The 17467-nt window shown below is 35.3% G+C and overlaps 1 protein-coding gene across 1 annotated transcript in view; it reads right to left on the reverse strand.

Moving 5' to 3' along the window:
- LOC115433574 (vacuole membrane protein 1-like) overlaps positions 1 to 17467 on the reverse strand; it is a 99467-nt gene that overhangs the window by 34093 nt on the left and 47907 nt on the right. The window contains 3 exon segments of the mRNA XM_030155054.1: positions 2033 to 2094; positions 16192 to 16307; positions 16673 to 16757. Of these exon segments, the coding sequence (XP_030010914.1) occupies positions 2033 to 2094; positions 16192 to 16307; positions 16673 to 16757 (263 nt within the window).

Below are 17467 nucleotides of genomic sequence, written 5' to 3' on the forward strand. Positions count from 1 at the left end.
AACATTTTGAGCACAATTTCAACAATACCGCGATAATAATGATAACCATGATAACTTTGGTCACAATAACTGATATGAAATTTTCATATGGTTCCATCCCTAATCCAGACCATCAGCGTCTCAGTACATCAGGGGTGTCAAACATACGGAACGCCGACCAAAACTGGCCCACCACAGTGAAATTCAAAAATTACACTGCAGATATTAATAATCAATAGGGCTGTGTATTGGTAAGAATCTGGCAATACGATACAAATCACAATACTAGGATCATGATTCGATATATCACAATATATCATGATACTGTTAAAAAGGCAATTTTTGGTTTGTTTCTCTCTTTTTTTTTTAGATTATTTCCTGGAAGAATTGAATTACACCTGAAATATGTACAAATACTAAACACATTTTTATTGAATTAGAACAGGATCTAATGCTATATTACAATTTTTTTCTAATTCTCCCAGTTTCCAAAGGAACTACCATCTGCCTCTCAGACAGTAAAAAGTGCTTTTAGGATGATTCAAATAACCATTATTTAATAAAACAGTGTTAAATGATAATAAATAAGATATAAATAATAAAGAAAACCAAAACACAAAAATGAACCTCCACAATATCTGCATTTGAATAAATACCTAAAAATATCAATACAGTACTTTTTAATATCGATACAGTATTGTGAAATGAAATATCATGATATATTGCAGAGCCATTATTTTCTAACAGCCCAAATAATCAACCATTTTAGTTCAGGCGATTTCAACAATATTCTGTCTGTTATTAAATGTTTTGTTTATTTGCAGATCCACTGTGATCTGTAAGTTCTAATGTACAAACCTCAGATCAGCTGAAACACTCAGTTCAGTTAAATCCACCTGTTCCAGACCCACCTGTTCTCAGCTGCATTTGAACAGAGTTTGGATTCATCAGTTCAGATCTGCACTGTTCCTTTTAAGCTAAAAGTTTTTATCTGTTTTATCTGCTTGTCTGTTTTATCTGTTTTATCTATTTATCAGATTTTTTGTTTGTTTGTTTTTCTCATGCCTATACTTTCTGCTGTAATGCTTTTAATGTTTTATGTAAAGCACTTTGAATTGTCTTGTACATGACATGTGCCACATAAATAAACCTGCCTTGCCTTACATGTGTCAATGATAAACTGAGGTAAAATTGCACTCATTTTTCTTGAGGTTGTTCATGTTATTCACATTTTTTTTAAAGAATAGTTTCTAGATGTAAACATTTTCATAATCTAATTTTATTTCTTTCACAGTATTTTCCTGGTCTGATCCACTTGAGATCATACTGGGCTGAATCTGGCCCCTGAACTCAAATGACTTTGACACCCCCACAGTACATCCTCGCTATTGTTTTCCTTTTTAAATCTTTTTCCAAAAACTCCTAACTTTATTCTTTTCTCCAAAGAGGACACAAAGCATCTCACACCTAAAGGCCTTATTTTTATAAGATGGCAAAAGGCCGCATGGTGAGGCGTTCAGGGGCAGCTCCCTGCTTTGGCTCATGCTCCCTATGACATCAGGTACCTCCTAACCGATTGGTTAAAAGGGAGACACCGGTGCGTCATGGGAGATAACGCAGAGAGGAGGTTACTACAACAGACAAGAGTTCATCTTGTCCTGTGAAGCAGCCAGAACATGTCCATACCCATAAGTCATCCAGTGGAAAAATCCAGGCCATTAATCACCAATGAAGGCTAATACATCTGACTGAGGAGCCAAAAAAAGAGGAACAAATTACAAAAAAACACTTTCAAGAGGGGATATAAAGCGACCGGTTACCTCCAAAAATTACCACGACTCATTTAAAGGCACTCCCCACACAGCATGACCTTCATCAGCCATGAAAAGGAGGATGAGGAGGAGGGGGGACGTAAATTACCTGAATGCCACATGACCACCCAAAAGGCCCCTCAAGCATCAAGCTGAGGATTAACCCTTTCCTGTGTGAAAGCTACACACACACACACACACACACACCCTACCCACACCCACACCCGCTGAGGTTTACTCACCCGATGAGGGTGACCATCTGCTCCACGATGTGTCTGCTGAAGGTGACGATCACAAACAGTTTCTGTATGACAAAGACACACACACACACAAAGAACAAGTCAGCCAGTGAACCATGAGGTCAGTGAACGCAGCACAGTTTCATCAGTGAACTACACACCCTAACCTTCTACCCCTAACCCCAGGCCTCAGGTCTGAAACAGGGCTGTCAAACTCATTTTAGTTCAGGTTCCACATTCGGCCCATTATGATCTGAAATGGGCCAGACCAGTAAAATGGAACTGCCAAAGGTAGTGCGCTTGCCAAAGGCCTTTGAAAGAGAACTTTGGCCTATACCTCAGCTGTACTTTGGCCTACTATTGCCAAAAACTAATCAAGTCTACTAGAGACCATGGCATACTATTTGGTTATGGTTTGATATCAATAATGTTTGAAATGTGATCGCTACAGCGTACAGACAGACAGACATATGAACTGACCAATATGCTTGAACCTCCAGCAAGCAATAATAATATAATAATATATAAATAATGTCAACTCCAAAATTTTCTGTATGTTCTGAAGTGAAAAAAGTAAAATATCATTATGAAAATGTTTACATTTACAAACTATCCTTTAAAAAATGTGAATAACATGAACAACCTGAAATTTGTCATAAAAATAAGTGCAACTTTGACAGTATTCTGCCTCAGCTTCTTAATGCATGTGTGCATTACAATTTACAGATCACAAAAGATCTACAAATACACAAAACATTTATTAACAGGCAGAATACTGATAAAATTGCACTTACTTTTCTTAAGACATTTCATGCTGCTCGTATTTTTTAAGGTTTTTCACTTTTTTTGTTAAAGGACTGTGTGTAAACATAAAGATTTTCATGTAATTTTATTTATTTTTTTACCCTAAAACATAAACAAAAAAACAGTAGTTGTCATTATTTATCGGTAATTATGATAGTATTTTACTGGTCTGATCCACTTGAGATCGAATTGGGCTGAATGTGGAACCTGAATCTCTTCAGTGTAATTTTTGCCTTTCACAAATTCATCCCAGCGGCTGGATCAGACCTTTTGATGGGCCAGTTTTGGCCCGCGAGCCGTATGTTTGACACCCATGGTTTAAAACAGGGCTGTCAAACTCATTTTCTTTCAGTTCCACATTCAGCCCAATCTGATCTCCAGTGGGCTGGACCAGTACAATAATAGTATAGTAACCTAGAAATAATGACAACTCCAAATTTTTTAGTGAAAAAAATAATATTAAATGATGAAACTATTTCTATCCAAAACAAAAAAGATGTGAATACTGGAAAAAAAAAGAAATTTCTGAAGAAAATAAGCACAATTTTATCAATATTCTGCCTCAACTTATGATTTCTACATGTGTATTACAGATCAGATCTACCAAGACACAGAAGAGGCAGAATATTGTTAAAATGCACTTATTTTTCTTTAGACATTCCAGGTTGTTCATATTTGGTCAGGTTATTGACATTTTACTGTTAAATCAGATATCAGAGTTCATGTTCTTTGCAATAAATCAAAGGGAAAAAATTGGTGTTGCCATTATTTTATAGACACAATGTCATATTTTTTTCACATTAACCAAGAAGAAAATTTGGAGTCATTATTTCTAGGTTACTATGCTGTTAGTTTTGAGTTTGATGCCCTTGACTGTTAATATCTTCAGGGTAATTTTTGCATTTTGCACTCTGTAAATTCATCTCACGGGCCAGACTGGACCTTTTGGTGGGCTGGTTTTGGCCCCCGGGCCGTATGTTTGACCCCCCATGGTCTAAAAGCAGCTGTGAAGGCGCCCTTTTGTCACACAGGGCAGGAATAGATGGTCTGAGCTCCATGGCACACCGCAGCAGCGCTCTGGGTCGGCTGCCGTCACCAGGAGCTGAGTGTGCAAATGTGTGTGAAGGTTAAACAGGAGAACCAAAGGAGATGTGTCACGGCTTCAGAGGGGGTCTGGGTGCCGGCTCAGGCCCGGTCCGGTTCCGCTGAGTCACCGGGCCACAAGGGTCAGAGACGAGCACGAGGAACCAGACTGTGTCGTCCTGCGTATGGGGGGGTAACGACACACACCGCTAATTGAGGAGGTTTACTAGGCCTTGTTTTAGGTTACTGTACTCCCATAAACACTAAAAAAGCAGTGTGATGCATCTGGGTCGGCCTGAACGTGCCATTAGAGAGGCTTAGAAACGCAGCGTCACAAACTCATGTTCAAAGCCACAGATGATTGTAAATTGTAGCTCGGATCCCAAGGTTTACAAAGATACTAAAATATATACAGCAGAATTACAGGGGAGAGTGTACACAATGATACAGAACACAGCTGCAGCTTAGCATTTTAAAGAAGAGGCCGTAAAATGTCAGCTGAGACCAGGGGTGTCAAACTCATTTTAGTTCAGTTCCACATTCAGCTAAATCTGATCTGCAGCAGGCCCAACCAGTCAAATAATAACACAATAATATAAAATAATGTCAACTCCAAACTTTTCTCTATGTTTTAGAGCGAAAAAAGTAAAACTGAACAATGAAAATGTTTCCATCTACAAACTGTCTTTTCAAACAATGTGAATAACATGAACAAACTGAAAAAATCAGTGTAATTTTAACACTATTCAGCCTCAGTTTATCATTTCCACATGTACATTAGAACTTACAGATCACAGTGGATCTACAAACACACACAACATTTAATAACAGGCAGAATATTGTTAAAATTGTACTTCTCTAAACACATTTCAGGTTATTCACATTTTTTTTTTAATTATACTTTGTTTTACTGTAAATACATGAAAATATTTACATTTACTAAGAGAAAAAAATGGAGTTGTCATTATTTCTATCTTATTCTGATAGTATTTTTCTGGTCCTGCCCACTTTAGATTGAACTGGTCTGAATGTGGAACCTGAACTAAAAGGATCGTTCATATCTTAGTGTAATTTTTGCATTTCACAAATTCATCCCAGGGCCGGACTGGACCCTTTGGTGGGCTGGATTTGGGCCGCGGGCCGCATGTTTGACACCTGTGAGTTAGACAGTGATAGTTCAGTCATTATCAATCTGTTTCAGTACATTACATCTAAATATGAAGCTGGTTTAGGGCACAAAGAACTGTTTAATCCTCAAGTGGTCAAAGGCTGTGTTTTACTATATCATTCATTATTATATTTGGCTGTTATGACACTTACATTTACCTGAAACATGATTTTGGCTTAAAAAACAAACAAAAACACCCCCCAAAAACAGATTTTCCATGTTTAAGCCAAATATCATAAAATGTTGTTTTTTTACAAATAATGAACATTTACATCCCCTCAAGTGTGTTTTGTTACTGCTTGTTGATACTGTACATATATGACATACACAGAACTGCACAGTAGTCTTATTCTACCATTATCTTTGTTGTTTTCAGGGTTGAAATGATCATACATATTTATTTCTAATTCTTATTTCTTCACGTACAACAAGAAAATGCAGGAAAAATGTGCAAGGCCTAAAAAGACCCATAAAATAATAAATAAATGTGTTGTAATGGTTAAAGTGACTATTTATTGTGACCTCTGACCCCATATTTTGTTCATTTTGTTGATTATTTTGCTCAATTTTGTTTGTTAATTTGATAAATTTGTGATCAATTTGTTGATTACGTTCATTCTTTTGATTATTTTGTTCATTTTATTCATTTTGTGTATTCTTTTGAATATTTTGTTAATTTTATTTGTTATTTTATTCATTTTGTTGATTATTTTGTTCATTCTTGTTAAATTTGTCAATGTCTTTGTTCATTTTGTTGATTATTTTGGTCATTTTAACTCATTTTGTTGATAATTTTGTTATTTTTTTCAATTTGTCAATTATGTTGATTTTTTTTTCTGCTTACTTTTGTCCAGTTTGTTACTGGTATAAAACCTCTGAAAACTAATGCCATAAGTCTCATATTGTGTGAACAAAAGGGTTAAAGACATGTTAAATGTGAAGAGAGGTTTATAGAAGCTGTTCTTACACTGAAGCTCTAGTTTTTCCTGCTGTTCACACTTCACATATATCAGATTGGATCTCATTACAGAAACAAATGCATATGTGTGGACATTAGAATTTTACTAAACCAACAAACAGAATGATGGAACAATACTTTTACACAGGACTGGGATTTTAGAAAATAAAACTATTGATGCTGGGTTTTTTTATTTAGACTTTTTTCTTTTTACCACATCATCCAGCACTATATCCACAAGTTTTCACATGACATGTTTAATACTGTTTACACCAAATAACAATAATGATACCATTAAAAAAACAAAAAAAAACAACTGGTGTGAATGTGTGTTGTTACGACACATCGTCTCTGTTGAAAAACTATTTAGCTAAACTGAAACCAATTAAACCCTGCAGTAAGATGCATCAGTTGCCTTAAAAACTATTCAACGTACAGGATAAACTGGAGGGATTTACATTAAATCATGGTTCAGAGGACAAATATAAATGTGACCGGTGCGTTTCCACCACTTCTGCATTGTTAGTCAGAAAATTACAAGTGTAATTTCATGTGACAGGCTCTTTTGTTACAGGGTTATATAACATGTGATCCAGGTCACACATGTATTGTCACTTGTTTGTCTTTTACATTAAACATACCAGTGTTGAAGCTCCAGAACAGACTGAGGTTAGGTACATTTAATGAAAATGTACCATGAGCATCTGCATTAGAAACATATAGAATAAACACCACCGCCAACACCAGCTTAATGGACAATGCAACACTCACCCTACCTCAGTGTAATAATAATAACACATGCATCTTCTTTTTAACTTTAATTTGTATATATCCTTTATTACAGAGGTGTCAAACTCATTTCAGTTCAGTTCCACATTCAGCCTAATATGATCTGAAGTGGGCCAGACCAGTAAAATTATATAAATAATAAGATAAGAACTTATAAATAATGTCAACTCCAAAGTTTTCTCCATGTTTTTGAGTGAACAAAGTAAAATTTCATGATGAAAAAGTTTACACCTACCAACCGTACTTGAACATAACATGAACAAAAATGAACAACCTGAAAATTCTGAAGAAAAAAGTGCAATGTTAACAACATTATGCCTAAGTTGATCATTTATACAAGTGCATCACAACTTCAAGATTCAGTAACAGGCAGAATATTGTTAAAAATCCACATACTTCTCTTCAGACATTTCAGATTGTTCGTATTTGTTCAGGATATTCATAGTTTTTGTAAAAGGATGGTCTGTAAATGTAACTTTTTTTTTTCTAATTTTACTTTTTTATACTAAAACAAAGAGGAAAATTAGCAGTTTTCATTATTTACAGGTTATGATGATAATATTTTACTGGTCTGATCCACTTCAGATTGAATTGACCTAAAATGATTTTAACATCCTTGATTATCAATATCTTTAGTGTAATTTTTGTATTTCACAAATTCATCCCAGGGGCCAGATTGGACCCTTTGGTGGGCCAGTTTTGGCCCCCAGGAAGCATGTTTGACACCTGTGCTTTATTATGTGTATATATCATTTATGTGTTGTATATATTTCTTTTATCTGTAGTATAGGGTTAGCTCTTTGTATATTTTAGTAGTATTTGTATATTCTTTGTATATTGCCAATATTTTTCAGTATATAATTTCAGTATAATTTTGTGTGATATTTTTTACACAGTCTTATAAGTGTTGCTAAACAAGAAACAGAGCAGCTAAACTGATTTTCATCGTCCCTGTGACAATAAAGATCTATTCTATTCTATTCTGACATCTGCTGTTTTCATGCCTGACAGAACATAAAAATAGGACATTACAGTGACTATCTTTAGCCTACATCTTCAGTGTGACGCTTTCATATTGATTTGTGCATATACATCCTAAACAGGCTTAAACTTATCTATCATCCCTTTCAGAGGAAACAGGAAGGGACGGCAAGACGGCACAGGAAAGCTGACTAACACACTTTAAATGTGTCTGCTCGGAAACTGATGGTGACATGGTCTTGACTCGCTGATTTCTGTTAACTGATAGTCACGATAATAACGTCCTAGTCACACAGACCAGAACAGGGATGCCTCAGAGCACTTCTCAACAGTTTACAGACAGGAACTTTCACGACTGGACACTGACGTGAACCCATAGCAACGTGGAAGTGAGAGGAACCCGTTTTAGACGCGCCGCAGCTAAAATGTCAAACGTTAATACGAATACTTCTCCTACTACATATTTCCCCATGAACTCTACATCAGAGTGTGCTTCCTCTGCCACACCTCCTTTGTCCTCAGCAGAATCACCTGTCCCACTAGGCCCAAACGTGTCCATTTCCATGACATCAGCCGTCATCCTCCAGTGGCCCCGACGCTTCACAAAGCCAACGACTTCAACCATTCAGCGGCGCACATTCACCAGTCAGGCTTAATGAGCATAAAAGATGGAAACAGAATATGAAAAAAAGCTTTTCCTTAGAGACCGCTGAGAACACACCTGAAGCAAAGGTAGGAAGCAGATCAAAAACACACTTTGAAGAAGTGCAGCTGCGCAGTGTATTCCACCCACGCACACACCGGCACCAAAAGCTTCAAAATCCCCTTTTATTCCCTGTTGGCCTTCGATGGAGAAAGTCACCTGCTCTACACTGCACTTTACTGAAACACGCCTGGGTTTTCCAATGCCCTGCAACCACAAAAACTATTCTTTATGGATTATTCTAATGTGGCAAACACAAAGAAAATAAAGGCATTACAACTTTATTTATGTATAATGAAGGCTGGGGTTAACCCATAAAGGCCCAAACAACCACCATCGACCAAAACATCTACTGAAGTAACTGTTTAATAGCTGATGATCCACTAATCCTATCAATACATGTAAATAATTAGGGCTGTGTATTGGCAAGAATCTGGCAATATGATACAAATCACAATACTAGAATCACAATACAAGATATCATGATATATCACGATACTGTTAAAAAGGCCATTTTTTGTTTATTCTTTTTTTTTTTTATTATTATTTCCTTGAAGAATTGAATTACAGCAGAAATCTGCACAAATACTAAACATATTTTTATTTGATCAGGACAGGATCTAATGCTATATCACAAAACTTAAACTGTGCTAAAACTTAAATTCTGGTTTACAGACATTCCAGTTTCAGATCCTGTTCAAATGTTCAGATTCTATTAGTTCACAACTAACATCAGAACAGGATTTGAGTTCAATCCCAAAAAAGGAACTAACATTATTTAATAAGAGTGTTAAATAAGAATAAATAAAATATAAACAAAAAAGAAAAACAGACATGAACCTCCACAATATCTGCATTTGAATAAATACCTAAAAATATCAATGCAGTACTATTAAATATTGATACAGTATTGTGAAATGAAATATCGTGATATATTGCAGAACTGATACTTTCTTACACCCCTATAAATAATTGGTGTAAAATGCAGTTTGTCGTCTTTTCATGGTCATCAGGTATGACCCACTGGACATTCAGAGGCTCTATAGTTACCATGGAAACACTTCTACAACACTGACTCACCAGTAAAACCCATGGAGTTGGATCAATGACAGTGGATGGACACACCGGGTTTATATACGTTAAATAAAATGAACAAAAATGGATAAAAAAAATGTATGAAATACTAGAAAGCGTGAAAAAATAAGCAAAAACTATACAAAAATGAAGTAAAAAAAGAATAGGCCACAAAATAACAAAAACACCCAATATAATCAATGAAATTATCAGAAATTAATAATAAAGCAACAAAACAATTAGTAACATGGACAAAATAAGACATAAAATGAATAAAATTGAAGAAAAAAATCATGAAAGAGGTAAGAAAATGTAAGAAAATAAATAAAATAGGGAACAAAATGAATAAAAAAACAATAAATAAAAATGAAAAAAAATTACACAATAGAGGCTCCATAGTTACCGTGGAAACACCGTCATCTTCTACAACACTGACTCAGCAGTAAAACCCCTGGAATTTAAAACATGCTGAAAAAGTCCCTTTTTCTTCATTTTTCTGTTTTTGATATAATAACCCTCAACTACACTGAGCTTTTATGAACATCTACACCATCAGTAAATTAAATACAGGAAAATACCTGATTTTCACTGGAAAAAAAATACACAAAAAACAGAGGGTAATATGGTAATAAATGGTGATAAATCACTTAAAGGTTAAATAGAGAGAAAAATTAATTTGGGAACTGAAATAAAAGTAGTTCTGGGTCTTTGTGGGTTAATACAGAGTTTGCACAGACAGACAAAAATCCTACAGTATATGGAGTGATCAGCATGTGGCTGTACGGTTCTGATCCATGTGGTTCTATCAGGTCTAGATGAATGATGGTTCTGCTTGTGGGGCTTGAACAGGTCTGAGCTCGAACCCTGGCCCTGTACTCACATTATCCATCCAGTTTCCTGAATCTTTTCATTCTGTTGTGTATCGTTGATGCTCAAATATGCAAATCCTTTCCTGTGTCTCTTTGACAAAATTATCTGAACATTTAAACCAGCTTTTGGACCAGATCATGATGACAACACCCTGTTCACATCACATTATTTTTAGGGCTGTTAGAAAATACCAATTCTGCAATATATCACGATATTTCATTTCACAATACTGTATCAATATAAAAAGTACCGCATTAATATTTTTAGGTATTTATTCAAATGCAGATATTGTGGAGGTTCATTTTTGTTTTGTTTTTCTTTATTGTTTTTCTTTTATTTATTATTATTTACCACTCTTTTATTCAATAATGTTCGTTCCTTTGTTGGGATTGAACTCAAATACTGTTCTGATGTTAGTTCTGAACTAGTACATTTACATTTATGCATTTGGCAGACGCTTTTTTCCAAAGCAACTTACAGGGGAAAACCAATCAAATTAATCAAACAATTAAAATTTTATTTATATAGCGCCAGATCACAACAAAAGTTATCTCGAAAAGTTATCTAATAGAATCTGAACATTTGAACAGGATCTGAAACTGGAATGTCTGGAAAACAGAATTTCAGTTTGAACACAGTTTGAACATTTTGTGATAGAACATCAGATCCTGTTAGGATCAAATACAAATGTGTTTAGGATTTGTGCAGATTTCTGCTGGAATTCAATTCTTCCAGGAATAATCATTTAAAAAAAGAAACAAGCAAAAAATTGCCTTTTAACAGTATCATGATATATCTTGATATATCATATTGTGATCCTAGTATTGTGATTGTATTGTATCGCTAGATTCTTGCCGATACACAGCCTTAGTTATTTTAACTTATTATAATCCTAAATATGGCTTCTGTTCAACTAATTAAAAGAGGAATAAACATATAGTTACAAATGAAATGTTTTCATATTTTCAACAGTTAGTACAAGTTAAAGCAGATTTTAATATAACTAATATATAGCTTACTTGTACATTTTTATTTCTTTACTGAGGTGTAATAGAAACTATAGAACTATAACACTGTTTGCTTTCATAAGAAAATACTAGTTTTATTGTCTTCTATCATAGTGCTATGAGTCATCATCAGCTAACTGGCGTTTCATCTCATCACAACTCAGTAAACCCTCTGAAATGGCCTTTTAATGCTAAAACATACAATAATGTATGATTTAGCTCATGTTTTAGTCATAATTTGGTAGATTTACATGTGAAAAAGTAATATGACAGTAGTCCTCCTGTTATAAAGTTTGGGTGCATCACAATATGGAGATAAAAAACTAAAGACTTCTCCCAGATTTAATGACTTCTTTGCTATAAAATTAGTTAATTCATTATTGCTTTAGCTTTTCTAACTTTTCAGTCACAGATTTAGTAGTAAGTACAGATGACATTAGGCATTTTTGATTTGTAGTTTAAACATTTTTATAACAGAGGCAGTGAAGTACCACATACGGGGTGGGGAAGCAAAATGTACACTGAACATTTAGTTGTTTTTTCTCAGCAGACCACTACGTCAGTTGTTTTGGAACCCAAACATATACTGATGTCATAATCATACCTAACACTATTATCCATACCTTTTCACAAACTTTTGCCATATGAGTAATCAGGAAAGCAAACGTCAAAGCGTGTGTGATTTGCTGAATGCACTCGTCACACCAAAGGAGATTTCAAAACTAGTTGGAGTGTCCATAAAGACTGTTTATAATGGGAAAGAAGAGAATGACTATGAGCAAAACTATTACCAGAAAGTCTGGAAGATACTATTAAAGAAGAATGGGAGAAGTTGTCACCCCAATATTTGAGGAACACTTGCACAAGTTTCAGGAAGCGTGTGAAGGCAGTTATTGAGAAAGAAGGAGGACACATAGAATAAAAACATTTTCTATTATGGACATTTTCTTGTGGCAAATAAATTCTCCTGACTTTCACTAAACTAATTGGTCATACACTGTCTTTCAATCCCTGCCTCAAAATATTGTACATTTTGCTTCCCCACCCTGTACATTAAAATGTTGACAATAAATTAAATCAGATGTTACTTACTATCACAGCTTTGTGCTTGAATGTACTGCGTCTACTTTTAAAATTTTTAATCAAAGTCCCAGTGATGAAGTCTGCCTTTAAGTACATCCAGTATTAGTCAGGTCTCAGGTTCAGGGTTTGACCAGTTATTAGACCTGGCCTTTTTACCAGGAATAAACAATGTAAAACACAAATAGCAGTGTTTTTACTGAACACATCCTCTTATTACAGAGCAATTAGGAGCTGAACATCAGGGGGAATCTGGTATCCTTTTAGATGGATTTGTCCCTAAATCATGTCCATTTTTAGACAGAAGACATTGGATTGACTATCGTCTGAGAGTCTATCACTGTTTGGACTGAATTTAGTTTTAATCAGAATTTTGATAACGACACAATGCTAAAGCTTCCAGACAGATTCTTTCCACTTCCATGAGTTGGAAAATGAGTGTTGTGTTGAAATTATGGCTGAAGCAAATAATTATTTTCACTGAGGATTAATCTGTTCATTATTTTCTTGATTAATTGTTTGGTGCATTAATGGAGAAAAGTGTCCGTGACGTCCAAATATATTCAGTCTACCGTCATAGCAGAGGAAGGACAATAGAAAATATTCACACTTAAGAAGCAACAATCACAGAATTTTGATTTTATTTTATTCATTCGAACTTCAACTCAATGTGAAATGACATATTTTTAATGAAAAACACATTTCTCTACCCCACTGATGCACCAAAGTCTGGAAAAAGAAACATTTACAATCTGAAGAGTCAATTTTGACCCAAAATAAATAAAACAAATCTGTCTGGAGCTGTAAATAAATACTTCCCCACGTCTACATTTTAACTGCAGATGTCCTACTCTGTGGAAGATGATTTATGAGTATTGGTACCCTCAAATTATAACCTTTTTTTTTTTGTATAATATGGCAATGTTTGTGATTGCATTATACTACTAATCAAAGAAAACTGGTTTGATTGGTTTTTGGTTCACGCTTGGTATGTGTTAGGTTTATTCACTATCAAAGACCAAGAATCCATTTTTTGGTATCTGACATGTACAAGTTTATTTAGTTTTCCTAAAGTATTGTCTATAGTATTGATCACAATAGGTGTTTCAAACCTCAATTTCATCAGCTTCATTTACAGTAGGTGTCGAACATGTAACTCAAGAACCTAGAGCATAGTTTTTTTTTGTTTTTTTTAATTGACAAAAACTTAATTGGTAAGATGCTTTTAGCTTTCACCAATCACTGTCTGTCTCATTGCTTTTGCAGAGGTATAAAATTAGTCATTCACAGGCTCAAAGAAGGAAATTCTGATTAATCAGTGATTAATAATGTTTCATTCACAACAGTCTGAGCAAGAATAAATAGGAGCTGTGTAATATCACTGAAAAACTGATGAACTCCACTTTTGTTAATGCATACATGTGAATTAGTGGTTCAGAAATTACAGAACATTTAAGAAAAATAGACATTTCAGCCACAGATGATGGTCTGAGCAGTAGCAGGATACTATTAAGAAAAAAACTCACTATGAACGAATACAAATGAAGTAAAAAAAAAAAAAAAAAAAAAAACAGTACCTATTAAAGCCTATGACACACTTTGATGAAATGTTAAAAACATGTTATTTCATCTATACACAGAAGATTTTTAGTGTGTGTGTGTGTGTGTTGTGTGTGACTGCATATTTATGCCTGGATGACCACATACAGCTGCTCACACTGACAGTATAGACGATGAATGAAATGGTCCATGTCTGTGTTGTGTGTTTTATATATTGTACTACGATTCACTTCTTGAACCATTTGGGGAGTGTTAACTGAATTGTGAGACAAAGTTATGTATCTATCTATCCATATACAACAATGACACCAAAATGCTCTCATGTTCAGATCTAACATCTCTGTTCCTTACAGAGCCACTGGATAGAACATGAAGGACATGTGACTCATAGGTGTGGGCTTCAGACCCTTAACCCCACTCTTCAAACTCATGAAAAATATTGGAATCCAGACAATATTTAAGCCTCTGAAAACCCTGACACCCAACAAGGTTATTATCGTTAACGAAAACTAATGAAATGACGAAAACTAGAACTGTAAAAACGTTTTCGTTAATTGAAATAAATAAAAACATAACAAAATAAAAAACGATAACTAACTGAAACTGTATTGTGTGCTTATGAAACTAACTAAAACGGATACAAATTATGGATAAAATTCCCTTCGTTTTCATCTTTGTCAATGTTGGATTGACACGAAATCAATTTATTTCGCTCTAGCACTTATAGCTAGCAGCACCATACGGACACTTTCTTGGTCCGTCACTTGTGTTCACTTGTGGTTTCAGTCGTCTTCTGGTCCCCCACTCTACCTGGAAACATGGAGACTAAGTTGGGAGAAAGCAGCAGAGTCCTGTCTGGGATTTGCATTTGAATACGTCCGACAGAGACGAAGAGAAAGAGACGACTAAACTACAACTAAGCATTTAGAAAAAAATGAAAACTAATAAAAACTAGCAAACCTGCTCTAAAAACTAATTAAATGAACTGAATTAGAGAAAAAGAAGTCAGAACTAAATAAAACTAAACTAGAATGAAATAATCCAAAACTATTAGAACCTTGACACCCAACAGGAGAAATTAAAAGTTGATCCATTTTATTGCTGTGATAAATACACTAGGTTTGCGTTTGAGACGAACTGGAGCTTGAACCAAATGAGGCCAAGCAGCTGAAGCAGGACTGGGCCCCCAGAAAACACTGGAGAGCCGGGTGAAGTCTTTCTTTCCGTGACACGGGGAGGGACACACCTCTGTCAGTGGGGGCCCATGGGACCCCTGGGTGTAATCTGGTCCTGTATGTGTGGATGTGCATGCCACGGTCCCCCCCCCCCACCCCCCACCCCTCAGCCCACCTCCCCCTCTCCTTCCCTCCTTCTCCATCACCTCCCACAGACAATGTTTATCTGCTTTAGCTGGCGTTCTCTGAGCCCCCCCCCCCCCACCTTGCCTCACTTTGGGCCCCAGACAATGCTTTTCTGCGTATGATAAGGAGAGAGGCCAACTGGAAACAGGCTTTTGTTTTTTAACCCTTTCTCTCAGTGTCACAACGGGCCGTTTCCAGCTTCGAGCCCTGACAGGAATCACGCACATACTGCAAATTCCTGGACGAAAATTGAGGATTTTCCAGGATTAGAAGAATGCTGATGATGCCAAGTCTCCAAACACAACTTTTAGTCGAGGGATACAGTACAGAGTATCTGTTACTGCCTGACTCTACTTTCTAGAAGTTGTCAATCTTCTGCTCTCTGTCAGTCTACCGTAAATGCACTGTAGCTGCTGCAGCTGCAGTCACAAAATGGTTGGACTCCCTCCTCTTTGGCTCACAAAATGGCCTCCCTAGTCCCAGCTGAGTGCAGTACAGAGCAGAGATGCTGATTTCACACACTCCGTCTCTGACAACACTTAAAACCCATGTAAAACTGACAACTTGCTAGTAATATTTAAGATCTTTTACCAATGAGGAACATCGAAATTTAAAGCAATACAAGCAGAGTTCCACTCATTGCTTTCACCTTTTACAAGACGCTCCACTACATCATGTGAAGAACTCAACCTGATCATAGAAATATAATTTAACATCAGCTCACCTGAATGTGCATTTTGATGAATGCTTTTCACATGAGCGTTGCACCAAAAAAAGTCCAGAAGGGAACCAGAAAGGGCCGCATTGTTATTCCTGCCAGATCAACCAAGGGTTCGGAATCTAAATATACATATAAAATAAAAAAAAATTTTAAAAAGTAAAAAAAATAAAACAGATTTAACATCAGATTGTGTCATTGACCCTCAGAAATAAAACATGTAACAGAGAAGACAGAACATGCACAGAGACAATTCAACACAAATCAGCAGAGTGAGTCTTTATCAATACATTTATTCTACAAAAGAAAACAAAATAAAGAGAAGGCTAAACTTTATATTTATTTACTGATACTTTATTTTTGTTTGTGCTTCTCTGATATCAAGCAAAATGTCACAAGTTGGTGCAAGACAAGATGCGAATCTGACAGCAGGGTCAAAGAACATGTTAAAATATATTCAAAATAAAATAATTATGTGTGATTTTACTCACAGAGGCACAGGCTAAAATCCCAAAGAATCCGACCTTCTGGATGAGTTTCTGTACTCCTACTTTTGCTCTGGTGGCGAAATCCTAAACAAGAGGAAAAGGGAGAAATGTGTGATTAAAGGTTCATCATGTTTCATTCATGTGTCACATCCTGATTTCTGATACAGACTAAACAAATCACACTGATGAAACCTCTTCTAATGAATTTGACCAAAAAACACATTATAAAATAATCATGATTAATCTTTTTAACTGATGCATGTTACTCTGCAGATCTGAATATTTTACTCCAACTGCCAGTTTCTGACTATTTTAACTGATTTCTCATTATATTTATATGATATGATAAGTTATCATGGGTAATTTTTATTGATTTTTTTTGTTGGTGTGTTAATAATTAATTTGGGCACTGGAAAAAAACATAAGGCATGAAGTGAAAAAAGCAAAAAGAAAAATAGTAAATCTTTTCCCACTGCTTCTCAGGATTTATGTGGAAAATGTCATAGAAAAGTGTGAAACTAAACACTTTGAGCAGCAGCTGTAAAGTCACTGAAATGATGATTAAATAAAGCTTTAAAAGACAAACAATTTACATTTGAAATAAATGACGAAATTCATCTTAAAATGAGAAGAATTTCAGGGTGAGGTTTGCTTTTTGAGCTTTTCTCCATCAGCCTTGACTCTTAATATTTATATTCTATTCTATAAATCCTGTAAATTCACATTTAATCATTTAATTTCACATCCAAAAATAAACTAATGACCAAATGAAACGAAATATGAGTTAATAAGTA

Source organism: Sphaeramia orbicularis, chromosome 14 (assembly GCF_902148855.1).
Source record: "Sphaeramia orbicularis chromosome 14, fSphaOr1.1, whole genome shotgun sequence".
Taxonomy (NCBI): Eukaryota; Metazoa; Chordata; class Actinopteri; order Kurtiformes; family Apogonidae; genus Sphaeramia; species Sphaeramia orbicularis.